Genomic DNA, 26,288 nt, shown 5'->3' with positions numbered 1-26,288 from the left:
AGGCATAGAACTTGGAATAAATGGAACCTGGATGAGACTACTGGAAGCTCCCAGACAGAATCACAGTATGAACATCCAAGAAAACAAAAATATAATTTTAAAAACATTGCACTAGTTATATCTGCGAATACAAGTGGTGACGGTGGGACTGGGGGTATGACACTGCCTGTTACCGGTGGAAGCATAAATATAGCCTTCCAGGTTTCTTCCTGATAGTACAGATAGTCTCTATCCAAGGTCAGTTTAAGAATTCATGCTGGCAAAGTGCCTTTACTGCTTATAGGTACTATCATGTTGATTTCCTGTTCTTGTAGCACAACAGGTACAAGAACTATTTGTGAATTTATTACTGTATTAGCTTAAAAAGGGGGGAAAGCAATAGTTATTGAAAATAACCCGGCTAATAATTTCCTTCTGACACTTGAGTTTAAAAGGTTAAATTACTATCTGAGGAAAGGTAATCTGGCTGCCTCTCACAGCAGCCTGCAAACTCGGCAATCTGCATAGAGAGGAGTATTTGTCATCATTAGCTGAACTGTGACAGCTGGTACCCAGGGTGTCCCAGATTCAAGAAGTGGCAAAGGCACTCTCTTCTTTTAACTTGCCATTAGGTGTAGCATGTTTCATAAGCAACAAGATATTTTGCAATACAGCATGAGACAACAGCCCTGAATACATCTGCATTTTATATGGCATAAAAACACCCTGATGCTGCATAAATAGTATTATTTGCCTTAAGGCTACTAGCTCCAAGCCGAACAACCAATACTTTCCCCAGGAAAAAACAAATGGCTTGTATGAAGAACACTTTGGTCATGATTTTTCTTTAAACTGTTAAATTCCAGTTTTTAATTGCAGTTTGAACCCAATAATGATCACATATTAGAGGACATGTAATAAGCTGTGAAGCAGGAAACTCAAATTTATTTTCATGATCCTACTAAATGATAATGCAGCAACTGAAAGCTTTTAAAGAAAAGCTACAGATAACATCGCATCAGTGGTGTTATTAGAAACTTAAAATGTGTTCTTAATGTGTACTTTGCAAACAATGAATTGACTTGCAGTCTTCTATTCAAACTTGGAAATAAACTTCAAAACAGATCAAATTTAGCGTACATTTTTTCCAAATGGGTTTAAATGTCTTGGGGGGGGGGGGAGAATGCCCAATAGATTCCAAAAAAGGCTTTCCCTAGGAAAATCTGGAGTCAGTTGACTAAAAATCTTTCAAAGACTTTTTCTTTTTTAAAAGAGGCATCAAAATAAAGGTTTGTGGGGCTTGAATTTTGTGTGTGTGTGTGTGTGTGTGTGTGTGTGTGTGTGTGTGTGTGTGTGTCTCAAACCCTTGACAAGATTTTATTATGCACAGGCTTCTACAGTTTCTTCCCCTAGGTTAATAAACATAATTCATACTACACTTTGCATTATTATGTAAACTACTTTTCACAAATAAACTAATTTTTCTGTTAATGTAAAATCTATGCAAATACATGCAGTCATTTATCAGGAAAGCTGACAAGCATTCCATATTGGAAAAGGAAAATGAAACTGCCTAAAGAATAGAGGCAATTAATTATTTCTGTATTTTCTCTCCCTCTGACTTAAGGCACAAAAGTTATCCATCCAGTTAAAACAGCAAATGAAATAAAGAGTTTCTTTTTTATTATTTAAACACATATGGCTTTTGCCTGCAATACTGATCACCGCAAGGTCTGCAGATGCCCATGGCTAAATTGTACACTGGCAGATGGACACAGGGGAAAACTGTGCTAATGCGGCATGGTGAGCAAAACAAATGAAGAACTGAATTTGGTGGTGGGAGGGAGTCTTTCCCCCCATTGAGATATGCCATTTGCTTATAAAGTGCAAATTAGGTCAATAATAAATTTTGTACAATAAATATTCTACTGCTTATTCCATCAGGAGAAATTTAAGAAATCTTGTGCAACAAAAATTCAAAAGGCTGAGACAGAGATACCAGCGGCAGTGGAGATGGAAGTGTGTTGGCAAAGTAAATTTCCTACACAGTTTTATTCTGACTGCTAAATGCTAATAGCACAAATAATGAACATGTTTAATGAGTACAATGAGGCAACTGTGTCCTACGCGTGTGCTGTTATTTTACCTTGGTAAGAGGCAATCTCTCAAGGTGCAGATGAAAATTGCAAACATTAAGGCACAACCTAGCAAATGTGATATTACTTACATATACTTCCTACTGCCAATGAGAAGTCTTTATTTATTAACTGTTTCGTTTTACAGGGTTATTAAAAAAACATGTAGGGTCTAAGTTAGCCTTTGATATACTTGAGAAATGATTTATAGGAGGGAGAGAGAGAATGTGAGTATGGCAGAATATTTACTGGAAATTGTTCAGTATTATTTTTCTAGCAATAACTTTTCTGCTAATAGGCCTGTAAACATGCACAAAGTTGACTTGAAATTACTCTTTCAATTATAACCGAACGTCTAAAATAAATCACATATCCACTTTACTGTTTTGTACTGTGCTGAATTTTTAAATGAATTTCTAGAGCACATTACACAAGCAAAATTGCTTTAAAATAATTTTGTGACACCATGCAATATTCTTAAATACCAGAGTATTTCTGCTCTAACTTTATAAACTACATCTGGAAAAGAAATATACAACCATTCCAACCAACGGCAAAAAGCATTACTCAGAACATAATGATTCTGTTAAAAAAACGTTTGCCATTGGTTGAAACGGGTATTCATTCCTTTATAGAGGTGACCATGAATAAGCTGTTTCCAGAATTAAATTGGAAGCACTATCATACATTTTACAGGGAAGAACAAACAAAGGGGATGAAAAATGGTTAAGAAATGAGCAAAGATATCCATTCGGAAGAAGGACTTTTTAATGGAATCTATCACTTGATTGTATCACATTGTCTGAATCAGATTTCACTTTTATAGCTACAGAGTTTGTAACACTGTTCAAACACATTCATGTTACTCATAAAAATGTAAATGGCTTGTTTTATATTTCAAACATCAAACCCTTTTGAAAATCGCATTCCTCTCTTCAATGTACTGAATGCAACCATGAGCCCCATGCACACAGTGCTTTCTAACTGGGGATGTGGAAAAGTGCCCTCTGAAAATTTGATGGTTTTATCAGAACACGTATGGCTTCCCTTGAGATTCATCTGATCTTCTGCCATAGAAATAACTCCTAAACTCACTTCAAATTTTGCTTTAGGACTCCTTTTCTTTTCAATGGAAGGAATATTATTTACACTCACACAAGCTTTTCGTCTTGCATGTGCTGAGAATTTCTCTCTTGTTGAAATCAAGAGATTGCTACTAGGCAGACTGGAAATGTATTCAAGAGGAGTGTATCGATATAATACTTAAAATGAAGTTTGATTCCTGAATTTGAAACATATTTATCTTGCTTCTTGTTTTAATATGCAGTATGAATTTACTTCCAGATGAGATACAACATCAAAGATTCCTGTCTTTGTAGAGCTGGTTCTCCTTTTTCTACTCCCTCTTTGTTCACAAATAAATCTTCTGTGTATGTAAATAATAATACAACTCTCCAAACGTTACAGCGTATGTGGACAATAAAACAATTTCCCAAACAATATAGGATGAAATCTCCATTTTGTACTTTTTTCAAACACCAATGGGAGATTATGCATGGATGGCAGGTTATTGTCTCATTCCCCCCCCCCCTTCCTTTCAGAGAAATATCAATACTCTAAATCCTGTTTAAATTTTGTTACATGTTCCTGTGCCTCTCAATACAACTGAGAAGGTTGTAACTCTAAAGAATGTGGTCCAAAACTGAGTAATTCCATGCAAAGAGGAGAGGAGTTGTGAGCTGGAGAAAGACACTCCCTGTCATCAAGGCTATTTGGGCCCCAAATGATAGCATTAACTCAGGAAGCACCTTCAGACTATAAACTTACTGTATTCAGGAGGAGTACAGTTCCATTCAAGACAGGTCACCTATTCAATTAGTCGACTTTAGAACTACCTACGCCCAAATTTTGTCAAGAGTCTTTCTTAACCCTTATCCAGCTCATTATGTCCTCAACCACCAGTCCAGCACGTGAACAGTCTCTCCTGATTCAGATGGAACGGAGACACAGAGTGGTGTCATCCACACACTGATAACACACTACAAATTCCCAGATAACCTTCATCAGGGACTGAATGGAATCTTGTGGGGCCCACAACCTAACTGTCAGAGAGCCAAGCAGAAATCACCCAATGCTACTTTGTGGGTATTGATCCTGCATTTAGGAACAAAACCACTGTAACGGAGTGGCCTCAAATGTCAATCCCTAGCACTGATACAGAAGACTGCCACAGCCAATGGCATCAAAATCTGCTGTGAGAGCAATAAAAGTAATCTATGAGGGTGACCAAGGCTCTGTCAATGCCAAAACAAGGCCTGAAACCATATAGAAATAAGCCTCAAAACAATTTCCTCCAGGGACACCTGAAGTGGACTGGAAACGACCTATCCAAAAAAGAGGGCCTTTCTGACCAGGTGGTAGTTGTCTAATACTTCAAAGTCCAGTGATGTCCTCTTAAAGATACACACACACATGTACAAATATTCCTCAATCACATTCCCTTCAGTTGCATTTTTATATAAAACCTAAAAAAGGTAAAATTTTTAGCATTTTCTTGGATGAGAGATTCCTCATCCTCTCTGATGATTTCAAGTGATTTCTTCAGCACCTCAGCTTTATACTTTTAAAACTAGAGGGTAAAAAAGCACTATATCAATCAGGGGGGCTTTGGCAAAAGCCTATTTGACAACCCAAGAATATCACGTCTACTGGATGTTTTCTGTGTAAATGAGCAGCTACTCTTACCCCTAAAAGAAAAAGAAAAGAATCTCTTTTAAGGTTATGTGTCTGCACCAAATTGTTTATTTATGGGACAAGGAGGGTCTCTCACATATGTCTCTCTTTGCCCTGATAAAGTCCTGTGCTATTAGTTTTCATGGCACAGCATAAAGAAACTACATGTCTTTCTTACTAACAGATGATGCATGGAGATGCATGTGAAGATGGACTTCACCCCTGTGTCTATAGAGAAGAACAGTGGGGGAGAACTGCATTAAGTAGAAAAGCTGGAAAAACCTTTCGCTGCTGGTGGTGTGTGTGCGTGGTTCTGCGTACATGTACTCCAGCCTGCTGTTTGACAGGCATCCTGAGACAACATACAGATAAAATGAGTGCTTCCTTTAAAAAGTACCCACTAACCCCCTCCCTCCAAAATCAATCCTAATTAAGGCTAGTACAGTGATGAGGTACAGACTGCACAAGCTGTTTTCAGTACATCTCTCAAGAAAAGCAGCTGGTGTAGAAGAACTTAAAACGTTAGTGAGACAAACCTCCCTTTGTAACAAGCCACATTGACCGTTCCTCAACAAGGTTGGTTATATGTACCATTCTAGCTTTCAAAATGCATTCTGTGCTTGCCTGGAAAAGGGGTTGGGTGGATAAGTCTGTAGTTTTCTTGTTTTTAAAATAAAATAAAATAAAAAGATTATCTTGACCACTTTCAAGTCTTTTAACAAGAAGCGAAATTTGCATGCACATGTAAGTTCAGGTATTTCGCATCCAAGTTTTTTCGAGAATGTTTGGGTAAATGTTATTCAGCTTTAAATTTTGTTAGTTAGCTTTAAGTGCAAGCTCTATTTGACATAGTTCTTCTGATGTACTACTAGAATAAAAGATGCAGCAAGGGGTTTCCCTTTGACATCTTCCGTAGTAAATTTTAAAGATTTATCTACACTTAAATATTTGGAGAGAAAGCAAAAGGCACAAAGAAGAACTATAAGGAAGATCATGAAATAAGCTGCATGTGATTGAAAATGAAAAGTGAAAGCGGGCGGTGAGGCCTATGAAAATGTATCCCACAATAAACCTGTTAGTCTTCAAGGTGCCTGGGGACACTCTGTTGTTTTGCTGCAATAGGGCAACACAGCTACTGCTGGAAGTTACAGACCACAGAGACACTGAGAGCGAGTTTTACCAGCACAAAGCAAGCAGCAGAAAGCAGCAAAGAAAGAACTGCAAATGGAGACAGGATGCATGGCTGTCCACCAGTTATATAGCAATGACATTTAGGAATGGATACCATATTTTATAGACCGTTGAAGAGCACGGCTAAAAAGTAAGAAGCAGCAAATCCTAGGTGCTAGCTTCAGCTTTTTGCAAGCCAACAGCAGTTATTTACCTTCTACCCTAAGCCAGTATTTCAGATTTTTATTTTATGATGCCCAGGTAAGCAGTTGCCTCCAGTCCTTTTGACACACTGAAGTACAATGTGGACAGTTGCTTCATCCAGTCAGTAGAAGAAGAAAGGCAGGGAAATGACATTCCATCAGGACTGACCCTACCACTAGGCAGAAAAGTGTGGCTGCCACGGAGGGGGTTGGGGACAGATGTAGCAAAGTGTTGGCTGACAGAGCTTTGCCTGTCCTGCAACCCCTAAGCAGATTTTCCTCAAATTTCATGTTGTTTTGATTTTATTACTTGTTGGTCTTAATACTGCGTTGCTTTTATGTTCATCGCCCGATAGACTTCTGAATAAAGGTGTGGTTCAGACATTTTCTGAACTGCCTTGGGATGCAGTGGAGGACACTGGCAGATGGACAATGTTGAGGTTAAGATTCAGTTATCAGTGCAGCTGCAAATTGTGGAACAGAGGTTGGCGGAGCACCATCTTGTGCTTTGTCTCAGACAGCTCAGTGACTTGGTCCACCCCGAATTCCACATTTTTAATCACAGCTTGATCTGCTTTAAAGTGTAGTTTGGGGAAAAACTTGCGTGAGTGTTGACTTTTTGGATAATCTGTCATGGCTTCATCTGGAATTAAAATATTTAAAGAATGTGTTCCAGAGGAGATGCATTTCATATCACTCATCAAAATAATTTCTCCAGCAGTCATTAATGGGGACATTTAGAGGCATTCCTCACACTGGCAGAGGAAGCTTTACTGAAAGCACTGCTGCCCTGTATATTTTAAAACAGTCATTAAGGTTGCTATTGTATACTCACTTATCTGGGAGTATGTGTCACCGAACTCGTGGGGATTACTTCTGAGTAAATGCATGTAAAATTATATCACAGTTAGAGAGTTATAACCATTGAAGCTCAGCAAGACTCATTTCTAAGTAAAGATGTACAAGATCATTTCTTCTGGAGAATCATAGGAGAGTGGAAATTCTGCTTTAAGTGTCCCCCCCCCCAAAAAAAGAGTAGATAGTCCAATACTGAGACTTTGCATATTAAAGAGAGAGAGAGAGAGAGAGAGAGAGCGTTTTACTATGGGGCTGCATTTTATATTGTTGCTGTTGGCATCCGTCTGTCTCGAGAGTCAATGGAGTGCATCTCCAGGAGTGAAGTCAAACCACTGTGTTAGCAGCACCAAAGTGACCTCCCTGGAGAGCAAACCTGGACAGTGTGCACGGAGGTCCTGGGCTGCCGAGACAACAAAACACCCCTCTAGGCCTTGCTGATGTGGTCCAAAGGAAAGCAGAGCAATACCTTTTGCACTAGCTTAGCTGCAGGAGTTGCTGGCACACAAAGCACCATCTAACTGTCTTAGGTAAAGTACTCCACTCTAGATTTGTGTAGGGTTTACTCCTTAGCCTTTTCTTCTTCTGAATATATCCCCCAAAGCAGTACAGGTTTAGAACTAGAGTTTTCCTTCTCTTAGATGGGCTATCTTCCAAGGTGGACAAACCCTATCTGGACCTCACTTCCCTCAACAGAATGTGCATAAACTGCCTTATTGGCCCCACTATTGGTCTCATCTGTTCAATCTGCTGGAGCCTGTCTTCACTTACAGGGAAAGTCCCTAACTCACCGAGGGTTTGAGACCCCTCGGCTACCCTCAACCAGCCAGTTGGAAGTCACTCCTGGGGTTTGGCTGCTGTCACATGCTGAGAGCTTCTAGGAGCCATAGGTGAGAGCTGAGTGCAGCATGGTGACCAAAGATGGACAAACTATGCTAGAAGGATCACCAAGGGTACTACCCCGCCCCTAACACCTCACAAACCCCAGTTAAGACTGGTGCTTGCTATTTATTTTAACTGAACTTTTTTGTTTAGATCTGCCATTGTTGGTTTCTATATTGTGTTGCTTTAATATTATTCTAAGCTACTTCAAGTGGTCTATAACTCAAAAGGTGTGACACAAGGGATTTTAAAAATACATTTGTTAGTCTACCGTTAGGCTTCAAATCTGAAAAATTGATTTGCAAAGTAGTTTCCAAATTTCAACTAAAGAATTATTAGATCATGGTATATAGAAGTCACTAAAATAAAGCTGCTGTGTTACTATTGTTATTGGCCTTTTTTGGCATAAGAGTGTGTTACTATTCATTCCTGCTAACTCTATGGTGCCAGCATGCAGTATGGTCCATACACAGCTGTGTTGCCATGACATTTCCCTTTTCTAATGCCAGTTCAACCAAAACCTCTCCATCTACAAACGTATCAAATACCATAATGTCCATAAGTCATACAATGGCCTGTGCTGTTGCAACTACTGAGAAAAGATGCAACAATGCCCAATTTGAAAAAACTAGTGCCACAGGCTAACAATGGCTGAGCATATATGGTTGATACATCTCCATCAGTTGCAGCAGTAACAAGGATTTTCTACCAGCCTCTGGACCTTGGCTTAATTGAATCCAGATATTTCTTTGGTTTCTCAGGAGAAGTGGCTTCTTGTTAATGGCTATAAGGAGTAGCAGTATAGTATGGAGGTGACTAGTGGTAGAGTGCTTTTGAATTTGCCATGAACTATCCACTAAATTTGTGACACTTCTAAAAATCAGGTGTACAGCAATTTGTTGCCTTGCAGATTCTCAGTACCTAGGAATTTCACAGCTTAAATCAATGTATTTTTTAAAGTTCAAAATCACAGCATAAAAGTTTGAAAAGACAGTGTTGCAAAATCTGGTTCTAACTGCAGACTTTTAATTGATCAAAAAATCCAGAAACACAGATGCTGTGTGATTCTAGGCACTACTTCCAGAAACACTGGTTTCAGCCCAGTGTAATGCATTCCTAACAGTGGCCTATTAAAACTCATGCTCAGCTTCATACCTACAATGATTCATTTACAACTTCTGCCTCTGAATACTTGTGGCAGATTCCATGTGACTAAAAGAAAAGCTATGTCTTTTTCTCACACTGGTTTCTACCTAGTATCATGCATAATAGTGGCCTTAGATGTGAAAAATAGATCTCAAAACAGCCCTTACTTGGGAGGCGAATTAAACTAAAATCAGTGGGATGCTTACGAGTAAATGTGCTTAAAGTGAGGTAAAAATCCATTTAAGCAAGAGTACTTCACAATAACTAAGGCAGCTTGTGTGAATCATGCTAACCATCCGAATAACATCTGATAGTATATGAATGTGTTTTAATCTTTTGTGCATTTTTACTTATGTCTGCTTCTAGAAATTCAGTTCCCTCTTACAAACGATGCCTTTCTGGTCATCCTGTTCACTCTGTTAAACAATACATTTTAGAAATCTTGTTTATAGGAAAGATTACTTTAAGCTTTCAAAGCTGTTTATCCAACACATGCTGCTTCATTTTCAAGGTCAGTATTGAATATTTTAGTCACTTAATCACATACAACATGAAACAGTAATGAAAGTTCTGTTGGATGACCCACTGCAGATGCAGTAGATTAAAGGGAGCTAATCCCCCCTGATTCCATGGACCATTCTGGGTTCAGGAAAAAAGAGCATTCCCAAAGTAGGATTCTTAAAACGTCACTGTTGGACTGCTTTAACTGAAATCTGGCATGCTGAGAATGTCTGCTTTTGATGCAGTTGATAAATAAATAAACCAAACACGGTCGTGCATTTCCCCATATTATCCTCCCTGCCAACATTATACAACCTGTTGTTGCAAAGAGGAAAGTGTGTTTGTCTTAAACATTCTTCTAACAACACTGAATGGTTTATTTAAAACATAACAGAGAGATCTTAGTGGTTGTTCTCAAGTGTCCAGAAGAACAGAATGTAGTATAAATACTATTTTGGAAATTTACAGAGATACTTTGGCTTATTTTTGGCACAGCGCCATAACTAATCTGTGAGAAACATTATTTGGATATTACCCACTATGCCTGAGCTTTGTGAGTGACATAAGACTCTGTGTGATACACAGTACTCACATGCGATTTTTGCTTGTACTGTTTTAATTCTTGCTTCCCAAGAATCATAGCACTAAAGCAGTGCTGGGGAAAGCAGTTAGGATAGTGCTTTGGCAGAGGAGGGGGAATGCAAAAACTGCATTTCAAAGAGACAGGAGAAGAGGCTTGAGCAGCCCATGGCAGCTATCAAAACACAGATTGTAAAATTCCCTCCTCAGACATGCTGTGATGGATTATCTGGGACATGGGAAACAGGGAAACAGACAACAACCATCCCTAAACATCTTTACAATACTGGGTTTGGGGTCCAGTGAGTGGGGGGACTTCTCAGTCAGAATGCAAAGGAGGCAGGCAGAGAATTGGAAAACTGTATCAACTTAACCGCAAAGAGAGTCACTGTGGAAATAACCCTGTTCACCTTTTTTTTCCAAAAGCTGAATGACACTGCTGAAATCTTTGTAATAGATTTGCAATGTTTTGGAGAAAGGAAGTAACAGGGGGAGGGAAAAGAGCAGAGAACATAATTCTTTCTAGACCGGCCATGGAACACTCCCATCAGCCTCAGCCAACATGGCCAATGGAATGATGGGAGCTGTAGTTCAGCAAAATCTGGAACAGAGAATGTATGTGTAAAAAAAGCTCTGGGACTGTAACTGTGTCAAGTACTAATGGTATGGCCGCAGTCTTAATTTTTGCATGAGTCGTACCCTGTGAAATTTCTCTCTAAGCAACTGTAAATAAATAAACTTACGCACAAGTCCTTTGTAATATAATAATGCATTCTATCTGCAAATAAAGTATTTAAAAATTATAAACATGAAAAAAGCATTATGGACATTACTCTGATTACCCTTTTAATAGTATGTTTTCCCCCCCTTTATTCACTCTTAGTTTGAAAAAGTCATAACAAAAGAAATAAAAAACTCAAAGTCACCATAAATTAAACTGGAAGAAAATACACCTTTATTTTTTTCCCAACGACAATAAAAGTGAATCTGCTACAAAGATGTATGCTTCATTTCTCTAGTGCAAAAAAGAAATTTATTTTGGCTTGCAGGATGATGTGTAATGAAATGGGTGGGGGTGGAGAACTGTTAGAATATCAGATACATTAAATGAGCCTTCAAACCCACTCCAACAACAGGGATAAATAATTCAATAAAACCCACTTCATATTCTGTCTCCCTAGTGCAATACACAGATATTAAAAAACAAGACTTTAAACTTATGAACAGTGGTGTGAAGAGTCACAACTACACAAAGAGAATTCAATGTGGCATAAATAGAAGAACTTGTGAATTCAAAGCAACCAACACGTTTTCTCTAGCTGGAAAGCCAATATTCGTAAAATTACAAATGAAGTTGCTAATTAATAAATTATGTTTGCTGAACATAAAATCAGTCCAGGCACACTTCTTTTCCAACTGAGATAGGCTTTTTGAATAATACTGCAACAATATTGCACAAATTATTTTATGTGAAAGTATAGGAGCGGGAGTTCCCAGCAGAGTCTGTAAAAGTGAGCAAGACTGTGCAACAGGAACAACAACAGCAGAATTTGAAGAAAGTCACTCCTCAGACTTTCCTACACCTTTAATTCCTTACACAATTAGCAATCCTAATTTTCACTGGGTTATTTTCATCTTGCTATGCTGATAGAAGTCCTTATCGCTAAGACCAAACTTGATTCAGTTGATAGGTGAATGTAATGAAAACAGAAAACTGACTATTTTAAATATAGGAGCATATGTAAAGTGTGCTAACCACCTTCAAGCAAGTGTCTTAATTTATATTTTTTCATCTAATGTGAGACTTCCGTATGACTATGAAGTCTAAAAGTCTTTGTTAACATTCAGTCCAATTCATCACAAAGAGAAGCACAGGGATTCATTCAATTTAGTTGCATTTGGATTCAGTGCAATTAAAACTGGCATAAATCCTGGCAGCACTAAAATTTAAAAATAAAATTAAAGTTCACATTGAATTTTGTATCTAGACTAGTTTTAAACACCCTTACTACAAGTGGATGTGAAAAACTTCCAAACACCTTAAAAAAATGCCTTACAAAATGTTTGAAAATTGGAATTAATTTTAATCTAGTATGCTAAATTCTATAACATCATTGTTATGTTACACAGCTTTTCTCAGTGCCTACATGTTTTTGTATGCAACAACAAATTCAATATTTTAATATTAATAATAATAATAATAATAATAATAATAATAATAATAATATATTCCCTAAATGTTAGCCTTCTATATTTATTAGATTAAGTTTACAGTTCAAATAAATCAAAATATCTGGACCAACTGCATCAGTTACTGAATTAATTTTAAAGAATCAAAACTTTTAACACTATGTGAAAAGCAGCTTGATCTATAAATTTATAAAGGAATATTTATTCTAGTGAAACTGGAGTTCAATCATTGCCTACAACAGAACCTACTCTCCCAAGTACACAAGCTTGCAGTTTTAGTCTCCAATTCCATACATAGTTACCAAGTAGTAAGTTCCACTGAATTAATTATATTTTACATACAAAGTAGACATGCACAGATCATAATATGAGGTGTAGCAACATTTTGCTAATGCAGGCTTATAAATTGCTGTAATTATTTTATATTTAATGACAATATTCTGCAAGAAACATTAACAACAAATTAATAATTCAACCCATTTATAGCTCAATCCTAACCAATGTAAGGAATTTTAAAGGGAGTTGATTCTAACCTTCACCTTATCATTATGGAAACAAGCTAAATATAAGTCTAAAGACTTCACTGTATGTGTCATCTCAGCAGCTAGAAGAGCATAGAGGAACCACTTCAGGAGAGTGCTTTGTTGTGAAGATTTTCAGTTATCACAGAGGAGTTTTGTTGCACCTCCACTGAGAACCGACTTTCAATTTATTACTATGTGTTTTCCCCTGTACTAAGCGGTTCAGTAGTTCACTGCACGGTTCCAGCTAAATTTCTGTATTTGGGCAACACAGCCTGCTCGCTACTAATACAGTACTGTTAGAAGTGCAGGGGCTGTGCTCCGGGGCCGGGCTCCCGGTTCAGAGGAGCAAAGTCGAGATGCTTGCCAGACTCTCCTTGCGCAGGAGCCTGGTCCCTTCTCCCACCGACCCCCAAACACCCTCGGGATGAAGGAGATAAAATGTGAGAGCGCCACGCTAGTGCCTTTCCCCTTTGCAAGCTCAAGACTTAGCCTCTTAGAGGCGAGAGGGCGAAGGGAAATAGCAGGACGGGATGCAGACGGGTATCTTCTCTGCGGGAAAGAGATTTGCTTGCGCAGCGTCTCTCCTGGCGCCCCTCCACCTGTTGTTGGGCTGCTGACCCCAACCTATCTGCTCGCCCACGATCCTTCCCTGCCCCACGCACATTTCTGAAGCTAAGTTCAGGCAAGGCCACGCTGGTGAGCTGCTGTCTGGAAGCGTCTCGACGCCGTTTGCAATCCCTGCCCAGACAGAAAACGGCCGCGCAGAAAATGCGCGCCCCGCCAGATCCTCATCCGCAAAGCCCTGCGTCCACAGGAGGATGCGCTACCGTTGCCTCCCGCGCCCTGGGCGGCGGCTCCAGTTTCTCCTCCTTTCGCCTCTATCTAATTCAACGACCTAACACGCCAGGAGAAGCGCGCAGTGAAGGCAACCCAAACAGATCGCTAGACGCAAAGGTGATCTGAAGGGCCAAGCAGCCACAATAGGATCTTAAAGGGACCGGGCTGCTGCAATGCCCAACACGCGACTTGTCGATGGACTTGCTTGGAAGCAAATGCCTTTAGGGCCGGGCGATAAGGAAGTTCACCGTTATCTGGAAGCAGGTCTAATCAATGCAACGAAATAATAATAATAATTGACACCCGAGCTCTGAACGAATTCTGCAAGAGCGCAGGAGGATAAGGTTGCAATCCTATTCCGTTCCTTGGCAGTAAACCCGATTGAACTCAGTTGGCCTTACTGTTAAGTAGACATGCATCAGATTTAAGGGAGCAACTGATAAACAAAGGGGCTTAAATTCAGGGCAAATCAAGCGCGCCTGATTTCTACTGAAATCAATGGGGTTTAGGCACCAGCTTAAGGCTCTAAAATTCTATATTCATTTACTTGAGAGTATGCCCCATTGAATTCAGTGGGACTTAATTACGAGTAGACGTGTATAGGCTTGAGCCGCAAATATTTTTTTTAAACACCCGTCAGTCTAGTTTTACGCTTATTAATTGATTTTAAGGGATATTTCTGAGCGACATCTTTAGGATGCAGGCTTAAATCCCATTGATTTCGAATTAACTAAAGCGCGCTTAACTTTCCCTAGACAGCACCCAATTAATTTTAACGTTAAGATGCTCACAGATGATTTTGGAAGCCGTTCAAGGGAGAGGGGAAGGTGGAGCTGCTCCAGGGCTCCGCTCCCAGTTCCGAACTGTGTTGCTTCTTGGAACAAGAGAGCAGGCGGCAAACCAGAAGGCTTCCCTGTGGCCGGCTATGCGCAACCAACAGCTCTGCTTGGAGGCACTGGAGGGGATATTGGCTCATAACTAGCGCTGCCCTAAACCTGGACTGTCTAAATGGGACAGAAAAGCTGCCTGCCCGCATGACCGCGATTTCTCCCGCGTCCCCATTACAATCCACCCAGACTGCAAATACAGTCCACACGGGGGTGAGGTGGGGTGCAGAAACCTGCCCACTTCAGACCATTAAGAGTTGCCATTTACTTTGCCACAATGTTGCTGCTAATGACAGCGCAGGCGGCTGGGCACCTTTGCGACACGTGCGGTACACAAAGGCGGCAACAAGGCAACTAACTCATTGCTAGCCAGGGCTGCGCGTCTTCGGAAACTCATTCCGGAAAACTGTCAAGCCCGCCAGCGACTGGTCGCTTCCTTCAGCTGCTACCAATCTAAAGAGCCAGGTAAAAAACGCGCCTCCATTTGCATCCAATCGATTGAGACCCGTCAGCTCGCCTTTTGTGCTATTTAATTGGGGAGGAAGAAGAAAGAGGAGGAGGCTGCTGCTCCTGGTACATATTTCCCCTCTATCGTACAACCGGTGACTTTCTAACACTAGGCTAGTCCGGTTGACAAGCGGAGAACTTCCCAGCTGTTTCCAACGTCTATCAGGCAGCGCCAGCTGAAGCCAAGTTTTCGCATGTGATGTCTCCGCTTCCTTTTCCCCGGAGCGAAGCGCCTCTCCAGTTCGCCGGGAGAAGGGTGCCGGGTTCCTGGCACCTGCGGTCCCCTTTGCGCCACGAGCAGGCTCCGGAGGACGCCTGGCGAGAAGAGTGGCAAGCAGTCCTTTCCCCAACAGCCGTAGCCGCCTTCCGCCTCCTCGCCTGCCCAATGGGTCGCCGGCCTGGCTGGTCCCTTTCTGCCACCAGCCCCCTACCTTGAGTTTGTGCGTTTCTCTGTCTCCCCGAGAGGGATTAATTAACCAGGCTGGAGCTGGAAGAGGCTGCCGTGACGAGCCCAGTGGCGATTGGCCGCCCGCCTGCCTGGCCCTGCCTTTATAATTTCCACGCGAGTGCATCTGGGCTCTTATACAAACCAACAGCCAGCTTCTCCTGACATATACACACACTCAGAGACAGGGAGACACACACACACACAGAGGGGGAGAGAGAGAAAGAGAAACACCCAGAAATCCGCCCCCCCCCCATCTGACTACCAACATTGCGCGCAGACACACACACACACTCACACCCCGTGGTGACTCCAGGAGAAAAATAAATGCCTGCTCCGATGTGTTATTATTTTGACTGGTGGGAGCCTGGCTGCAACTGGGCGCAAACTTTGCTTCCCTTTTTTTAACTGCAGCTCTTCCATGCTTTCCTCTGCTCCCTGAAGGATCCTTTCCAACAAAAAACCCAGGGGTTTGTGTGCCTGTGCGTGTTTGGGAAAGACTCGGAGATCTGTTCGGGGCAGAAGTGTCCACCTCCAGCCGGCAAGGAGAGAGAAAGACAGCCTGCGAGCGAGCCTCGGAGCTGAGGAGGAGCCGAGCAGCAGAAAGAGCAGCGGCGGCGGCGGCGGCGGCGAGAGCAGCGCCTTTGGGCGGCCTGGGGCTCCGCTTCCCCGCGCCGGGCGTCCGGATTCCCGTCTGAAGTTGGCTCCCGCCTTAGCAGCCGCATTGGATCCCAGCGCCTACTGCGAGACTCCGGTCTACAACCCGGATCTCTGTCCCAACATGATCGCGGCGCAGGCCAAGCTGGTGTACCACCTCAACAAATACTACAACGAGAAGTGCCAGGCGCGCAAGGCGGCCATCGCCAAGACCATCCGCGAGGTGTGCAAGGTGGTGTCGGACGTGCTGAAGGAGGTGGAGGTGCAGGAGCCGCGCTTCATCAGCTCCCTCAACGAGATGGACAACCGCTACGAGGGCCTGGAGGTCATCTCGCCCACCGAGTTCGAGGTGGTGCTCTACCTCAACCAGATGGGCGTCTTCAACTTCGTCGACGACGGCTCGCTGCCCGGCTGCGCCGTGCTCAAGCTGAGCGACGGGCGCAAGCGGAGCATGTCGCTCTGGGTGGAGTTCATCACGGCCTCGGGCTACCTGTCGGCGCGCAAGATCCGCTCGCGCTTCCAGACGCTGGTGGCGCAGGCCGTGGACAAGTGCAGCTACCGCGACGTGGTGAAGATGGTGGCGGACACCAGCGAGGTCAAGCTGCGCATCCGCGACCGCTACGTGGTGCAGATCACGCCCGCCTTCAAGTGCACGGGCATCTGGCCGCGCAGCGCGGCGCACTGGCCGCTGCCGCACATCCCCTGGCCGGGGCCCAACCGCGTGGCCGAGGTGAAGGCCGAGGGCTTCAACCTGCTCTCCAAGGAGTGCCACTCGCTGGCCGGCAAGCAGAGCTCGGCCGAGAGCGACGCCTGGGTGCTGCAGTTCGCCGAGGCCGAGAACCGGCTGCAGATGGGCGGCTGCCGCAAGAAGTGCCTCTCCATCCTCAAGACGCTGCGGGATCGCCACCTGGAGCTGCCCGGCCAGCCGCTCAACAACTACCACATGAAGACTCTGGTGTCGTACGAGTGCGAGAAGCATCCCCGCGAGTCGGACTGGGACGAGTCGTGCCTGGGCGACCGGCTCAACGGCATCTTGCTGCAGCTCATCTCGTGCCTGCAGTGCAGGCGCTGCCCGCACTACTTCTTGCCCAACTTAGACCTCTTCCAGGGCAAGCCGCACTCGGCCCTCGAAAACGCGGCCAAACAAACGTGGCGGCTGGCCAGGGAGATCCTCACCAACCCCAAAAGTTTGGAGAAACTTTAGAGGGCCAGCCAGCGGCGGCCTGACACTATTCTTCTCTCCCCCGCGAAAAGAAAAGAAAAAACTGCCTTTCTCTTCGGAGGATTCTGCTGGGTTTAATGGGGCAAACGTCGCCCTGCGTTCGGGGAAGAGGCTGCCCGCCTGCGCCCACACGCACACCAAGCCAACTGCAAGTATTATGACTCTTGCCGGTATCCCGGTTTTAAAAGCCTGCCCGGAAAACAAAACGAAACGAAACCGTGTATGATTATCACCAGGGGAAATGCAATATTGGCTGCCGTTTTTAGCCTGATTGTGACCACTCCGCCTAGAAACCAGACCAATGGATTATAACGAGGCCGGGATTTTTGTGCGAGTAAGAGAATCTGAAGATGCCACCCAAATAACCACAACCGTTAGATAGGAAAAGAAACAAAACAAACCACAACTGTCCCAACTCTTCCCCTGTACATTTTTTTTAAAAAATTGTATGGAATATTGTGACCTCACATTGTCTTTGAAATTGTGGGTGTTAGTGTTTTGTGATTTGGTGAAAAGAAGTTAAATTGCCATTTTGGATACTTCAGGACATTTTCTGCTCAAGAAGATACCGCTTAAAAAAAAGGTAGATTTTATCATGGTACTTTTGTTACTTGTCTTTTGAAGTGTCTAAGCTAAAAAGAAGTTTACATTTTTTTTTGTTTCAAACATATTGCTTGTTCTATTTCTACCATTCCATAAATATACTTGAAATGTTATTTAAATATATTCAGAAGAAATTTGGATTTTGCTTATATAATTGTGAATATTGGAATTATATATTGGAAAAATGCACTTGAAATACACTGGATAATTACTTTTTGTGATTTAAATTTCTGTTGCTGATTTTATTTAATTACAAGCTAATAAATAAAAGTAAAATAAATATGCTTAAGAGTTTCAGTGCTGGATTCCATGCAAGCCCTCAGTCTGCTACATTCTCTCTTTTTGGGGGGCGGGGAGGGGCGGTGTAAAGCGGGTCTGAAGCCCTTGACGGCCTGTTAAAAGTAGCATAATTTAAAACGAAGATAAAAATCGGTGTAGCCTACCCTAAAAAAATGGGGTCCTGAAGGCCATCGACATCGGTCACACTCCGGTGTGTGGCAATTAAGCGAGTAACATTTTTACAACCGTCAGGAAATAAATCTACTACTCAAAAGATTTAGTGGGCCAGGCTAACGCGGCTGTCCGGTTTTGAACCAAGCTGAAGGCACGCATTACCCAAGCGAGCCTAGTTTGTAACAAAATTAACAGCACTTGGAGAGAAGGGAGGGGAAAGCTGCAACGTTCAGAGATTTGCGGGGGTCAAGCCAACAATCGGCAGGTAAAGAATGTTGCTACCTTTGCCCTAAACATCACCAGCCTGGCCATAAAGCCGCCGCCAGTTGTGTTTGGAAAAAGCGAGCGCCGGCCTCTCCGGAGGCCCCGCCGGAGCAAAGGAGCCGCCTCCGCCAGAAGCCCCGTCCTGCCCTTGCAGAGAGCGCAGCAGGCAGTTCCTTCCGGATGCAAACCGTGATTCAGCCAAAGGGCAAATATCCCGGCAAGCATTGAGGGGGTGCAACAATGTGCTCAAGATCTGCCCAGGTGATACTGTTTCAAACTTCAGCTGCGTTCTGCCCGCGCTTGGATGCGCGGCAGCAAAACCGTTAGACTCGCCATGTTACCCAACTCCATGTTTTGTTTTGTTTTGTTTTGCTTTGCTTTGCTTTGCTTGCGTGTGTGTTTTAAAATCCGGAAGACACTTTTAATTCTTCCTGTCAAGGTTGGCAGGCGGGCAACAGACGGATGGCCTCGACATTGAGGCCACAATAGTGTGTATTTACACAAGGCTACGAAAGTGAAATTAAAGTAACAATATCACTATAGATCTGGAGAGAAGGAAAACGACATGGACGTGAACTTTTGAATTCTGTAACAAGGCAAATCTCCGCTCTATCTCCTTGCTCCAGGGGTCTTCGGGAGAGATTCTGCCTTTGCGCACCCCAAGCTTGCTAGTTCCTACAGGCCCAGGCTGTGCAATAGCTGCTCCGCGCGCCCCTGCACCGCGCACCCGCGCAGAAGCGGAAGCTCCAGTCCCTGGGGACTGCATCGAAGGCAGACGGAGAGGGAGCGCGTCTCCTTGTCTGCCGCGGGTGCCCGAGGAAAGAGGCTGGAGTGCGGGCCCGCCATTACCTCGAGGGATTTCCGAGCAATTGGCTTAACTGCTAAATCTGCCCACGTTCATACAAAGGCCTTCGGGGGGAAGTGCGGGGGGGGGGGGAGAGATTTGTTAAAAAGCGAGCGCGGGAGTAAGAGCGGATTTTACATCATTAACGCGCCGCGCTCTTAAATAAAACAGCCACGGAATCAAACGAAGGAGGGCAAGGAGAGGGGCGCTTCCAGGCACTTGGGAGCATTCCTCAATTCATGGTTATGGGAAACCACCCCTCCCCCCCCCACTTGGATCCTGTACTCACTTTAGGGTCGATCTTCTTGAAGGCCGGGTCCTCCTCGTCTACCTCGAAGTAGATCTCTGTGGTGGTGATGGAGAGGGTGCCCTTGGCCACCACCACCGGCGCGATGAGCTGGGCCGGCGTGCTGAGGACCACGGGGCCTGCAAGACAAGACGGAGCGGCGTGAGGAGGCTGCGAAAGACAGGCCGGCCGCTTTGCCCGACGACGGCAGAGCGGAGCGAGGAAGCCGTCCGACTCAGGCGAGGGATGCCTACAGAGCGCTCCCGGGACACCTAGGAAGAGGCTTCAGGAAGCGGGACGCCTGAACCTCAAAGGATGGTCGGCGGACCATCGGAACAGCAGGCCACTTTATAGGTCTTTCAAACAAAACAACACCCAAGAACTAGGCTGTGTGTAGGTCTCCTCACCTAAAGAGAATACTAGCGGGGTGCGGGTGGGGAGATCACAGCCCGCTGATGAAAATAGCCCCTCTCTTCCTAATCTCGAAGCCCGATCCCATAAAGGTCGAGTACAGGTCCCACTCAATTCAACAAATTTACCGGTTTGCACGTGTGTATGAAGCGCAGCCTAAGACGGGCAGCGAGCATTTAGAAAAGCAGTGTCACGGAATAAAAATCAGAGGGGCTTCCAATAAAATATATTTAGATTTACGCTTCCTTTATCTAGTCATAAAATTACAATACAAATTATGCACCACACATATCGAATATGTTTTACTTCTTTTTTATTATTCTGGACGTTAGGCAATGGAGTGTTTTCTACATCATAAAACTATCTGCGAGACATCAGATGCCAGACTAAGGCTCTCTCTGTGCAGAAAATGTGTATGTGTGTGTAAAATAAAGTGCAGCCTTTATTGTGAAACAAACAGTTGTTATAAAGAAAACGATTTGTCTCCGCAGAGACGCCAGAAACAATCTCTCTCCCTCTGAAATTTATTGAAATGTTAATGCTGAGAGCATAATTACTCCAAAACAAAAAGATTCAGAGTTATTCTAACTTGCTTACACGCATGTATATTCTACAGAATTCATCGGGGTTTACTCCCAAGTAAATGTGCACAGAATCGTAGCTCAAACCTGCAAGAAAACCCCGAAATTATTTGGGCATTTCTAGTACTGTGCAACGCAATCCTCTGCAGGTTTCCGAGGGAGGCGAATCCGGCTGTATTAGGCGGGTCAGGCTGCCTAGTTAGAGTCCTGGCGACGGCAACCTTAGAGCCAAGCGCCGTGGGGCTCCTCAGAGCAGGAGGACCAGTAATAGGAACCAGGCATCTTATGGCCTGACAAGCGTATGCCATAATAAATGTGTTAACATTTAAGGTGCCATAAGGCTGTTTGCTGTTTGCGGACCGCTATTACATTGACTCTAAGGAGACTTCCCATCCGGATCCTAAACGTACTTATTGGAAATTCCATCTCGAGATCTATGCAGATCGCATAAAAATAAATACATGGAATAATGGGATATTGAGCCAAGACCATCTTACGGATAAATAAACCGAAACATCTATTCGAATAACATGAAATGCAATACACTGATGCCACATTTTAGAAACTGGGAAGTAATAAGGCATAGTATTATCTGGCTGCTGGTACTGTTGTTTTTTCTTTTAGGTGCTGAGACTGTTAATTTCGTGTGTGTGTGTGTGTGTGTGTGTGTGTGTGTGTGTGAAATGATGTGCTCGGTCGGATTTGGTTTCTGGTGTCTCTCCAGCAGCCTTTCCCCGGCTTCTTTTCTGTGGGGAAGGCAGCTGAGGTAGGGGCTGACTGGCTGGCGCTCGGTCCGACCACCATTTGCGCTGCCAAGCTCTGCCCTTCACCAGAGCCCCGTCTCCTGCCTCTACGGATCCCGCTGGAAGCTCCCCATCCTACCCGCCACTTAGCCCGGCCTCAGCCCGTCTCTCGGCCTGACGGAGAGCGTGGCAGGCCTCATTTCAGCGCTAACTTCCCTCCCTTCCAAGCATCGCCTCCTTCCCTCCTCTCCACCCAGCCCTAGGCAACGCTCGGCTTCCCGCCTCTGATAGCTCTCAAGCCAGCCCACCAGGGGCTGGATAATATGGAGACAAACTCTATTTTCGTTCATTTTCTTGTTTTCCCCGCGCCTAATAGGCCAGCCTGGCCTCTTCACCCCGGTCAGCTGATGCGGACCATACGCGCGGGGCTTGGGCATCGCCCTTGCTCCGTCCTCCCTGCCGCCTCCCCCTCCGGCCGGACAGCGCCAGTGGCGCTCGGCGAGAGAGGAAGCAAGCAGGCCGGCAAGCGGGCCGCCCTCCTGGCCGGCGGGGCTCCTGCTTAGGGCAGCGGATCGATCCGAAACGGCGCTTTAAAGGCTCATCAATCTTAATCTCGGTCGCTCGAGTAATTACGCGCGATTCTCTCGTGCGATTACAAGTGGATTTGGGTTTCGATTCCCCAGGCCCCTCGCCTTTGTGCGTAATGGCAGGCCGAGCTCTCCAGGCAGCAGCAGCTCCCGGGCCCTGCTGCTGCTGCTGCTGCTGCTTCTCTCCGCCCCTCTGCGATCGCCACCCCGGCCCCTCTCCTCTCCCCGCCCCCGTCTGCCTTTAACCCTTCCTCGCCACCCGAGCGCCGGGGCTTTACAGGCCTCGGCGAGAAAATAAAAAAAAGTCCCTTAAAGATGATGCAGTTGGGGAGCCGCGTGATAGTCGATCATGATAAGAAGGCGTTTAGTGGGCCTTGCGCGCTCCCAGAAGGAAGATCAGGTAGTTAACCCAATTACCTCCCGGCTCCCCGCTTGTTATATGGGCAAAATAAAAAGGAAGTGGCTGGTAGTTCGCGGTCAGGAGGCCAGAGACTATAACAAGAAATCTTTTTCTTCATCGAGAGAGAGAGAGAGAGAGAGAGAATGCCTAAATCTTTTGTGTGCGGGGCGTGGGTGCACAAGGGAGAATGACAGTGGCAAGCCGGGTTTAATTTTCAGAATAGCTGCTGGAAATAAGTGCATCGCGGAGATTTCAGAGCAAAAAGCCTGCGAGGAACCCCTCACACTTCCAAGCGCTCTGAACAAACGACCTTGTGAATCCTATACGAGCCTGAACTAGGCAAAAACAGCTACCACTCAAACCAGCGGCGTTTCGAAGGATCACAAGATGTTTCTATTAACTTTTTTTTTTCGCTAAAGGGAAGAAAGCGGTGGTGGTGGGGGGTGTTACTTAGCAGCATGAATATTCCTGATTATTTCATTATCAAAACCCATGTAAGTAAGCAAGCCTTGATATTATCCCAGCGAGGAGGTATCAGAGATGGAAAGCAGAGGCAGCATTCTGGGCCCTTGTGTCTGGGGGTGGTCTGTTAAGTGCTGGTCCTTTTACCCAGCCACCACCCCTTGCTTTGGGGCTTCGCCAGCCCATTGCTTCTGCCACCCCCCCCCTCAAAGCAGAAGGCAGCTGCTTCCTGCTCCCCAACAAAAAGTGGGTGACTGACCGGTGACTACAAGGAGCAGCTTCCTCGCTTTGATCACTGACAATCTCTTATCTGGCCCAGTGGGGGCACTTGAAGAAAGTGCAATGAAAGATGGTGGATGCCCTTCGCAAGAACATCTGTACCTCTCTCAACTCATCCCCCCCCCCCCGGGTCTGCTGGAGAGTGGGGACTGGGCCCTGAAGAGCCACCCAGGGAGAGGTGGCAAGAGCAACCACCATTCCACTTGCTTGCTTGGCCCTCTCTTGCTGGGTGGGGTGGTGGGGAAGAGTCCAGTAAGGGAAATCCACATAGAATCATGGAATTGTAAAGTTGGAAGGGCCCACGGAGTCGTCTAGCCCAATCCCCTGGGATGCAGGAATATTTTGCCCAACATGGGACTCAAACCCACAACTCTGAGATTAAGAGTCTCATGCTCTACCAACTGATACTTTCCTTACTGTTGGTTTATGGTCCCTTTCCTATGGAACACGGTGGAATGCCCAAACCGGGAAGTTGCGTTAGACGTAATATTTTAGAATGGAAACCTGTCAGATATTATGTATTAACCCCTTCACAACCAGAACCCATCTGTAAGAGAGGAATGGCCAGGGCACAACAACTTCAGAGCTAACTAGATCTGTCACATTCACAAGTCACATATATAATATAAACCACAAAAATATTCCACAGAACTACCTGCTCTGGGTCATAAACAGAGTAAATGCTCTGGAATGCTAACTTCTGAGCTCACCTAATCATCCAAATCCACCAGTCACACATAGCTAGATGGGTTTCATGCATTAAGCCACAAAACCTGCTCAGAAAACAAGTTCCAATACCTCTTCAGGGCTGTAAATGATATTCTGGAAAAATGACACGGAACGCCAACTTCTCAGTTAGTCAAACTATCCCAATTTACAGATGGGATTCATTCCACAATACACAAAACGACTAGGGAAACCATGCTCTGAACTCCTGTAATTTGTGGCTAACTAGGAATTCTTACCAGCCCCCTGGCTGCTGCATTTTGCAACTGCTGTAGCTTTGGAACAGTCTTCAAGGGTTGATGTATAATGCAGGCTTCATGTATAATGCAGTACTGTAGTCCAGCCCTGAGGTTACCAGAGCACTATAGCCAGACCATCTCTGTCCAAAAATAAGTATTCCTAGTTACTAAAGCCAACTTCCAGTGGCAGCGTTTGGTCTAGGAGCATTTTTAAGCTTCAAACCTGTTGTTTCTAGGGTAGTGCCACTCCAAACTGAACAGGTTGTTTACACACTTCCCACAGGCCTGCAACACACAACATCTCCATTTTGTATGGAATCAAATTTCAATTTATTGGTCCACATCAAGCACCTGAACTGCATTTTCTGATTCAGGTGGTAAAGTGACATAGAGTTCAAGGTCATCAGCTGATACCTCACTCCAACTCCCCTGATGACATCCTCCAACAGCTTCGCATATGTTGAATAACATGAGGGCCGAGAGTGATCCCTGTGGGTCACCAAACTCCTATGATGTCAAGTTATAGTTCAACATTGATAAGTCTCTGGAAGCATGAAGGTAGGAGTGAAACAACAGCAGTTTAGTGCAGAGGGGCTCCATTTCCAATTCATGAAACTGCTCCAAGCTATGGTGTGCAGTATCAAATGCCTACAAGGTAGCACTAGGACAACCATGACAGCTTTGGTGCCATAACTGGGCCTGAACCCAGACTGTAATCCACTTCTTCCAAGCACACCTGTAAGTTGAACTGACACAAAAATCTTGAGCATCATGCCTAAAAGGGATTGTTAGCAATTGGGCAATAGTTATTCAACAGTTCTAAGTCCAGGAAGTTCCTCTGAAGGAGAGGACACAACACTATATCTTTAAAAGCCAATGGTACCCCATCCTTCTGCAACATGACATTCACCACTCCCTGGACCTATGCTGTTAAACCCCTCAGGTTCACTCTCATACATCACAATGGGCAAGAGTTGAAAGGACAAGTGATCAGCCAGACCCTCTTCCAAGAGGTCTGCCAACATCAGGCTGCGACAATTTAAACTCATCCAAGTAAACAGGAGCAGATGGTGCTCTAGACACCTCTGGACTAGTCCAGATAGTGGCATCTAATAGTGAGCCCACAAAACAATACAATTAAACAATTAAAAAAATCAGGCTTTTAATTCAGTGCTTGAAAAAAGTACAATGATGAACAATATACTCAGCAGTAAGAGCAAATGAACATTTGCTTATCACTTAGAGGTAAATTCAAGATATGGTTAGACTACAGCTCCCATGATTCCTGGCCACTAGACTTGTGGCTGGGGCTGATAGGAGTTGAAGTGCAGCAACATCTGAATGTTACCAGGTTGGCCACCCTAGATTTATAACCAATGTTTTCTGCACACTTTTAAGAACCCTGTATCTATTTGGCTGGAATAACTATAAGGCATATCAAGAGATTTCTCAGATTATGTCCTTCCAAGATTTCTTAAATCCACAATCTGCATCCTTCTTAATTTTCACCTTTCTAGGGTATTCCCAGTGCTGATAGCCTATCCTCTCAAACAATACTGTACCTGATTATGTGAATCTCATCTCTGGAGTTAAGACTGTGAAAATTGCAACCTTTGCCTTATGTGCAGAGGTGCACTGGTCTCTTTATTCCTATAGGAGAACTCAACCCCCTCTCCTGAAACGAAAGGGTTAATGGCATAGTCAATAGATATCCAAGACTTCACTTTTCTCAGGGTGAGCAAGGAGAGGATGCAAATGACATGGCTAAACTAGACTGCACTAGACTGATTAGCCAGAAACTGTTTTGTTGTCTTTATCACACCAACTGATGAGCTCCCTCTTAATTTGCTTTTATAACTGTCTTGAATAAACTTTATGTAATTGGACTGCTTCATTGGAGTGTATTTTAAAAAGCACTCCCTGGTCGAATTCCGCTTCGCCGCCACCACTTGAGTTAC

The 26,288-nt window shown here is 44.3% G+C and overlaps 2 protein-coding genes across 5 annotated transcripts in view; one reads left to right on the top strand and one right to left on the bottom strand.

The window, feature by feature from the left end:
* NBEA (neurobeachin) overlaps positions 1-26,288 on the bottom strand; it is a 361,495-nt gene that overhangs the window by 121,737 nt on the left and 213,470 nt on the right. For all 4 annotated transcript variants that reach the window (XM_028726491.2, XM_077927142.1, XM_028726499.2 and 1 more), the window contains one exon: positions 19,906-20,042. In XM_028726491.2, coding sequence (XP_028582324.2) covers positions 19,906-20,042 — 137 coding nt within the window. The remainder of the gene's footprint in view (positions 1-19,905; positions 20,043-26,288) is intronic.
* Positions 14,488-18,339, top strand: MAB21L1 (mab-21 like 1). Its single transcript, XM_028726500.2, has one exon. The coding sequence runs from the start codon at positions 16,355-16,357 to the stop codon at positions 17,432-17,434; it is 1,080 nt and encodes a 359-aa protein (XP_028582333.1). The 5' UTR covers positions 14,488-16,354; the 3' UTR covers positions 17,435-18,339.

The sequence above is a fragment of the Podarcis muralis genome, chromosome 4, assembly GCF_964188315.1.
Source record: "Podarcis muralis chromosome 4, rPodMur119.hap1.1, whole genome shotgun sequence".
Lineage (NCBI taxonomy): Eukaryota > Metazoa > Chordata > Lepidosauria > Squamata > Lacertidae > Podarcis > Podarcis muralis.
The sequence above is the reverse complement of the archived record's forward strand: the minus strand, read 5'-3'. Positions and strand labels throughout refer to the sequence as shown.